Consider the following 8,053-nt stretch of genomic DNA (forward strand, 5'->3'; position numbering starts at 1 on the left):
CGTACTTATTTTAAGCCCAATCGTGGTGTTTTTCCTGAATACGAGTGCCTTTGTTGCTAAAACCTGAAAGCAAGTGCTTTGGTTTGAATTCCCGTTGACCCGGTGTTCACTGCGGCCGTAGTGCGGTGTCATAGTTCGCTGTAAAAAGCGACGCCACGGGATCTGACAACGCTTCTGTTACAAATCAACAGGTCAAAAAAAGGAAAACAAAGTCTTTATTACATTTTTTTAATTCACTGTCCTTTAATAGGACAAGGCACAAAACCATACAAGACTATGTATAAACTACACACATCATCGTTCATGCAGTGAAAACTAGCAGACAGGAAGCAAGCTGACCACACCTTCACTAGATTACCGTTGACCAGTGTGGAGGAAAGGAAGCTAGATCACATTTATCTTTAGTAGTTTCAAATATAAGACTTTCATTGCAGGGAAAAATACTCCATCATGTCAGACTGAATGACACTAACTTTGTAATATTCAGGAATAACGTTGGGTTGATTGGTTATGTTTGACTTTGTTTTTACATTTTCCTTCATATTGGAAAAAAAAAGAATTATGAACTTGTGTGCTTGTAAAACTAAGCCGTAAGCAGCATTATAGTACACTCTGACTAAAACAACTTTTGTAAGAGTATTATAACTTTAACAATCCTGAAATATAAAAAAGATCAATGCTTTATTGGTAGAAGCAAACTGTCGTCATCATCACCGGCTTCAGTGACTCTAAAATCTACAATTATTTAGCATTTCTAAGCAGTAAAAACTATTAATAACTGGTTTATAACACATGCAGGTGCGAGAGTTCCCAGTCTGGTTTCTGACAAACAGAAAAAGTTTAACAAATAAAAACACTATAGTTGAATCCCTCCATTGTAATAATTGGTCACAGCTGTGCAGCTTCACTGTAACACACCTGCTGTGCAGAGTTTATTAAAAGTCGTGCTCAGTGGTGACATTTACATAATCCTTAGCCAATCGCTGCTCGCTTTCAATGCGCCGTGGTGTCTCCATGGTGACGCCTGGTGTCTTTCCTGCAGGTGAAGTTAAGAAGTTGTGATGTATTTGAGTGTGAAACATAAAACCATGTGTACAAATATATATCATCTGAAAGGAAGCAGAAGATGAAGAACATTAAATGTCTTCCCCTCTCTCCCAGTTTACCTCCATCACCGCGGTCATGAGGACTCACCTCTCGCTCTGTCTCTGCATATGAGAGCTAACAAGATGGTGGACAGCAGGTAAGGAGCTCCCACCACCAGGTGGAACGTCAGCCTGGAGACGGACAGCAGGAGAGCTGCTGGACCACCAGGACCTGCTGGTGGTCGAACTCGGCATTAGTTTCAAACGCATCACAAACCAAAACATTGTCACTCCCAACTCGGCAAATGCCAAATCTTCTTCAGTGGCACTAAACTTCAAACTAAGATACTTTTTGTACCCCTCTAGCGTTAGCTTTGGACGTGTCAGGGACACGGTCTCACTGTGTCCATCGAAATAACCTTCTGTCGTCACGCCGAGACGCGTCGCTGGAAACGCCTCACCCGAAAAACCATCGTCTTCCTTCGGTACGGCGCACCTCCTCGCTTGCTTTTTCAGGTGTTTTTTTGACGCACAGAAAAATATTTTCAACTCTTCAGCGCCAGTCGGGGAGCCGCTCCGCTCGTCAATGTCACGCTTGACCGAGGCAGCCAATCAAATCAAGCAAGAGGCGGGCTTTACTACTTTACCACTGACTTCCTGTTTCGTAGATGTGGTTAAAAAACGGACATTGATATTAAAGATATTTAATTACGATGAACTATGTCATTTTTCCCCTCCTCCTCATGCGTCGGTGTCAGACTCCAAGGAGCACCGACCAACCATCAGTATTTGGCGAGTTGGAGGTGAGAACGGGTAGCAGAAACATGTGTATCCCCTCCTCTCCAATATCCATACTGTATCTGATATTAGAGCCAAACATGAGAGGGGATGTGGACCATCTGTGTGTTTTAAAGCAAGGGACATGTTGGCCTCATGACCAGTAAATAATGTTCAACAGATCATTATAGAAGTGAATAAATAACCTGTTTTCTGAGCTCACCTTCTGTCACGTTTCCAGTCAAACCTTCAGACGGCCGACCTGCCTCTTCTCTCTCTGTGGCTCCTTCTGTGAATGAAAAGAGTTGTTTCTGTCATAGATATCACTTTAAAATGTGCAACGTCCACTTGTGCAATTTTTCAAGCCTATCTTAACAGACCAGTGGGTATGATCTGGCGGCATCTAGTGGTGAGGTTAAGGATTGCAAAAATGTACTTTAAATATATTTTTGCATAGAATTGTTACTTTGGATTCTGTCCCTCAACATTTATTGAAAGTGCATTTGGAGGGATCTGTCCATCAGAACAGGAAGACAGATTACAGGAAGACAGAACATATGGGCTTGACCATTGTATTACCTGTGACAGTGAGCCAGCTCTCCGTTGACGCCCCGACCTCGGCGATCACGCACATGTAGAGGCCTCCGTCAGACTTGGACACTGCGGGGATGGTCATCTGCCCCGTGACGGCGGCACCGACAAGCGATCTGTCCTTCATGAAGATGCTGGCTCTCAGGTTTGAGGAGTTGCTTTGAGTTGTGCAGCGCAGAGTCACAGATTCTCCCTCTGTCACAGGAAACACAGGACTCTCCAGGATCACGTTGCTGTCTTAGAAACGCAAGATAATTGAAAAGTTGTAAAGAAAAAAGCTTCAACAGGTCGTTACATAATTTAGCTTTTGCGTGTTACTTTTTTTTTGTATATTGTTTGTTTGACAAAGCAACCAGTTATTGCAGAACACATTCAGAGTAATACATTCTAAAATGTTCTGTCATCTTGGTTTGAAGTTACAGCATGCTGAGTAGATACTCACTCATCAAACATTGCATCGATATTGTTCTGATCTCTGCAGGAAATCGTTCATTTCACAAGGCGTCGTCTGCAGGGAACCAGACCTCACGACCGTGTGCAAAAAGGCATTCTTAGAGCTTGTATATGTGAGTAGCTTATTTTATTTATATATATATATATAATAAATTGATTTTTATTTCCTGAGAATCCAGTTGTAGTGCACCAGAGGGCAGAGTTATGAGATATTTTACGGTTATTAAGTCGAGTGCATCTGTGTGCTTCTTTATACACATATATGGGATGGCTTTTATTGTGAAACAGTCACAGGATATGCAACATGCTTGTCACTGTGACTGTTCATCAAATATGTGATTGTTAAACGTACAACATGACAAATAACCAACGAGTAAGGGTTTGATCGGTTGGAGGACAAACGTCCCTCCTTCCCACAGTGATGGACTAACCGGTGATGCTGATGTTGGCAGCTGGAGTTGTCTCTCCGGTTGCGGACTCACACCAGTACTCGCCACTGTTCCAGCTGTAGGCTTCGTTGATAATGCAGGTCGAAGCTTGCAGGTAGCCCCAGTCGCGTCCACACTCTGAGACTCCTCGCACCGTTTTGGCCTTTACTCTCCATACAGGGGACTTCCTGTCCCCGCCACAGCTCAGAGAGAGAGACTCGTACTTCAAGAACTGAGATTTCTTCGGAGAGACTGTGATGGAGGCTGCAGAGAGGACAAAACAACAATCTCCTTACTTCCACTTCTTAATCCTGAATATAATCTAAATCAAGATTTTCTATATGGTAGCCAGAGACACCATCCTCTTTTGTTTAATTCAAAAAGACAAAAACTAAACCCCTGAAAAACACACCAACTTAAAAAAAATATTAACAAATGAACTATGTATGAATTAAAAAATAACATTAAGATATCACTTACTTTGTACTTTGAAAGGACCTAATTATTCAGTTAATAATTCAAATATGAGGTAAATGAATGAATTGTAACATATTGGATGTTTCATTGAGTTGTTAAGGGTTAAAAGATCTTGAAAGCGTACCTTAGCATGAAAGCCATCACATTCTCTAGTGACAAAATGGATGGGATTTCGAGGCAAGACATTAAGGGATTTGGTTTCACAGTGAAACAAAAACAGCTGTTTTCTGTAAAACAGGGCTTGCAGTTCTTTAGGTTTCATGAGCTAAGCACCTACAACCTCCAGTTTGAATGTTGGAAATGAAATGTTACTTCTGCGAAGACGAATAAAGTTGCGAATAGATGAAATTCTCCACTAGAACAAAAAGTGTATTTGATATGAGACTTATGAAAAGTGTAATAAGGTAACAAGTTACTCACAGAGTGTGAGGAGGAAACCTGTGAGCTCCGTCCTGTCTTGATGCTGACTGACTGTCAAAGCATACGAAGAAGCAGCATAGCGATGGTTATTAATAACCGGGGCGTGGTTGAATTGACCTGAACGAGTGAGCCTTGAACTAATAAACTCTTTCAGACCCGTCTAAATAGTACTCACTAGTACATTTTATAATAAAGCATAGTAAAGCATATCTTATCATATCATAGGTTCCTCTGTAGGGACTACATGATAGACACAGTTTTCGGAGATTATTACTCTGACTTGTTGATGAAGGATCATCAGCTTTGTCACACAGTGTTGGTATATTAAGACATGAAGAACGAGCACATTATTTCTGTAACTACATCTTCTCTTCACCTTCCTGAACACACTCTGCGGTTGCACGTTTTCATACATACACACACAAACACACTATACACCGTGTTCCAAATTATTATGCAAATTATATTTTTTTCAAATTTTCCTAAATAGTCGATGTAAATGAAAGTCAGAATAATTTTCAAGTCATCAACTGTTAGAGTATAATTCAAATTTTATTGAACAAACCTCCCAATGATAACAGTATTTTTTTTTTAAATAAAAAACTCAAGATGCACTGTTCCAAATTATTATGCACAACAGTTTAAAAACATTTTATAGATTCTAAAGAACTAAAAATGCTAATTTGTTGAATTTGCAGCATTAGGGGGTCATATTTACTGAAATCAAAAGCTGTTTCAATCAAAAACATCTTAACAGGCCAAGTTACATGTTAACATAGGACCCCTTCTTTGAAATCACCTTCACAATTCTTGCATCCATTGAACTTGTGAGTTTTTGGAGAGTTTCTGCTTGAATTTCTTTGCAGGATGTCAGAATAGCCTCCCAGAGTTGCTGTTTTGATGTGAACTGCCTCCCACTCTCATAGATCTTCTGCTTGAGGACGCTCCAAAGGTTCTCAATAGGGTTGAGGTCAGGGGAAGATGGGGGCCACACCATGAGATTCTCTCCTTTATGCCCATAGCAGCCAATGATTCAGAGGTATTCTTTGCAGCATGAGATGGTGCATTGTCATGCATGAAGATGATTTTGCTACGGAAGGCACGGCTCTTCTTTTTGTACCATGGAAGAAAGTGTTCAGTCAGAAACTCTACATACTTTGCCGAGGTCATTTTCACACCGTCAGGGACCCTAAAGGGCCCTACCAGCTCTCTCCCCATGATTCCGGCCCAAAGCATGACTCTGCCACCTCCTTGCTGACGTCGCAGCCTTGTCGGGACACGGTGGCCATCCACCAATCATCCACTACTCCATCCATCTGGACCATCCAGGGTTGCACGGCACTCATTAAACAAGACTGTTTGAAAATTAGTCTTCATGTATTTCTGAGCCCACTGCAACCGTTTCTGCTTGTGAGCATTGTTTAGGGGTGGCCGAATAATAGCTTTATGCACAACTGCAAACCTCTGGAGGATCCTACACCTTGAGGTTTGTGGGACTCCAGAGGCACCAGCGGCTTCAAATACCTGTTTGCTGCTTTGTAATGGCATTTTAGCAGCTGCTCTCCGAATCCGACGAATTTGTTTGGCAGAAACCTTCCTCATTGTGCCTTTATCTGCACAAACCCGTCTGTGCTCTGAATCAGCCACAAATCTCTTCACAGTACGATGATCACACTTAAGTTTTCGTAAAATATCTAATGTTTTCATACCTTGGCCAAGGTATTGCCCTATTTCACGCTTTTCGGCAGCAGAGAGATCCTTTTTCTTTCCCATATTGCTTGAAACCTGTGGCCTGCTTAATAATGTGGAACATCCTTCTTAAGCAGTTTTCCTTTGATTGGGCTCATCTGGCAAACTACTTATCACAGGTGTCTGAGATTGAGTTCAATGATCTAAAGAGCCCTGAGTCACAATATCATCCATGAGTTTAATTGAAAAACAAAAAATGTAATGTTTATGACACTTAAATCCAATTTGCATAATAATTTGGAACGCGGTGTATGTATTTAAAGCATTGGCTGATGTTTCATGACACACAAATGTAGTCCTGACCAGTGACAGCGCACAGTGTTCTCCATGCTGATGGGCTGTTCACCTGTTTCACATCTCACTGTCACGACTCTATTAGTGAGTCATGGTCCACCCAAACAGCAGCGCAGTTGATCATAAGTCACATGAACCAACGTTCTAAGAAGAACATAATGGACGAAAAATCATTATAAAAGCAAAACATTGGAAACACACTTTCCTCCGACATTGAAAAGGAGCCTGAAGTGTCCAAGAGACAGAGACGAAGCAGCCGGCACTGCTATGAACAGAATTGAAGGGTCTCTTCCTGATTGCCTATCGGCTCAGGAGATGCACTCACGAAGCCAGTGTTTCTTGGATTTGGCTTTACCGGCCTCTCCATCCCCACGGCACACGAATAGCTGGTCAGTGTGTCTGAAAGGGGCCATGCGGTCAACATAACAGACCTATGGACAAACTGGGCAATGCATGGGGTGCAAGACATGAAGTATCCCACCCTCAACATGAAATAACTCCTGAAGTATTTTTGGGAAGTGTGCTTATTTGCTTCCTTGCTGAGAGTTAGATGAGGAAAGTGATACCGTTGACATGTGTTTCAAGTATGTAAAGTAAATACGAAGATAGCTATATAAAACAAGAACATGCAATTTTAGCATTTCAGTTTTTGTACCGAGTAAAAAAACTCACGAGGACTTTCTAGTCGGATGGTTTTTCCTCCCCCGAACTGTTCCTGTCTCTAGCACCTGCTCACCTGTACTTTCCTCGAACCATCCACTAGGTGCCCTCACACGCTCTTGTGTCTCTCTTGTCACCTGACACCCCCTCCCACCTACACACCTGTTCCTGCTTTCCCTAATCAGCCCTGTGCTTTATAACCGTCCCTTTTCCACACACTTCTTGCCAGTTTGTCTAAGTTGCCATGTGCTTCTTTGTTTGTGTGTTCTTGTATCTGTGATCTGATGGTTGTTACTGTAGAGACTATAGGCAGATGTGCCAGGTGAGACATTTTTGTAACTTGACAAAAACATCAAATAAAAGTGTTGAGGTTCTATATCAAGAAACAGAGAAGATCAGGAAGACCAAAATATGGGGAAATGGCGTAAACCTCTTACATGAACTACTTTTTTCAGAGAGAAAACTAAATATGTTGAATTGGATTGGAACACAACCAGAGGGTTATTAGGTTTTGGACAGCAATTGAGCTCTATGGCACTGAGGAGGAAGATGTGTCAGGCTCTGATACACAATCCCTGTCAGAATCAATTCATTGCTGGAATTGGACTTTTCGGGGGATTTATTGATTGAAAGAAACATATAGAATATGATGAGCCTTTTCCTTTTAAAGGTGCTACATTTGAAATCAGGTCATGGATAAAGTGTAAAGGAGTAATGTCTACCTGAGCAGGGCATGATGTCATTCTCCTCTTGCGTGTGTTGTAATCCGAGTTCCTCTGTGCTTTGTTTGCGTAGCCGGTTCAGAGTGCTGCTCAGCTGGAATATGGCCTGGAAATGTGACAGTACTCATTTTGAATCACAACAAGACTACATGAAATGGTCTGTCACATAATCCCAATAAAATCACGTTTTGGAGATTTAGTTATTTTACAGAATATTAAACAAATATGATATAACTTTTTAATTAGTTTGAAGTAGTTATTAGAATATAATTGAATCTTGATCCTAACAGACTTGAGTGAAGAGAAGAAGTCACCAAGTGACTGATAATAAAATAATCTGAACTTTAAGTCAGTGACTGGAGGTTGGATCTGATCATGACATAAGATTACCATATGC

General features: G+C 41.4%; 1 protein-coding gene across 1 annotated transcript; it reads right to left on the minus strand.

Annotated features, from left to right (window-relative positions):
* Positions 1 to 935: 935 nt before the first annotated feature.
* LOC137874806 (uncharacterized) lies at positions 936 to 6,687 on the minus strand. Its single transcript, XM_068713775.1, has 7 exons — positions 6,600 to 6,687; positions 5,150 to 5,239; positions 3,338 to 3,598; positions 2,442 to 2,690; positions 2,086 to 2,151; positions 1,195 to 1,320; positions 936 to 1,036 (listed from the first exon to the last, which is right to left on the minus strand). Exons 1-7 carry the CDS (start codon positions 6,685 to 6,687, stop codon positions 936 to 938), a joined length of 981 nt encoding a protein of 326 aa, XP_068569876.1.
* Between the last annotated feature and the right edge of the window lie 1,366 nt (positions 6,688 to 8,053).

This window comes from Cebidichthys violaceus, unplaced genomic scaffold (assembly GCF_023349555.1).
Source record: "Cebidichthys violaceus isolate CVI_PGR_0920_01 unplaced genomic scaffold, fCebVio1.0.p SCAF_19, whole genome shotgun sequence".
Classification (NCBI taxonomy): Eukaryota; Metazoa; Chordata; class Actinopteri; order Perciformes; family Stichaeidae; genus Cebidichthys; species Cebidichthys violaceus.

Excerpts from the sequence above, each read along its gene's own strand:
- LOC137874806 (XM_068713775.1), bottom strand. The coding sequence starts at position 6,687 with ATGGCCCCTTTCAGACACACTGACCAGCTATTCGTGTGCCGTGGGGAT. Across the intron at positions 2,152-2,441 it reads GAGCTGGCTCACTGTCACAG|AAGGAGCCACAGAGAGAGAA; the intron begins GTAATACAATGG and ends TTTCATTCACAG. Across the intron at positions 1,037-1,194 it reads ATGCAGAGACAGAGCGAGAG|GAAAGACACCAGGCGTCACC; the intron begins GTGAGTCCTCAT and ends CTTCACCTGCAG.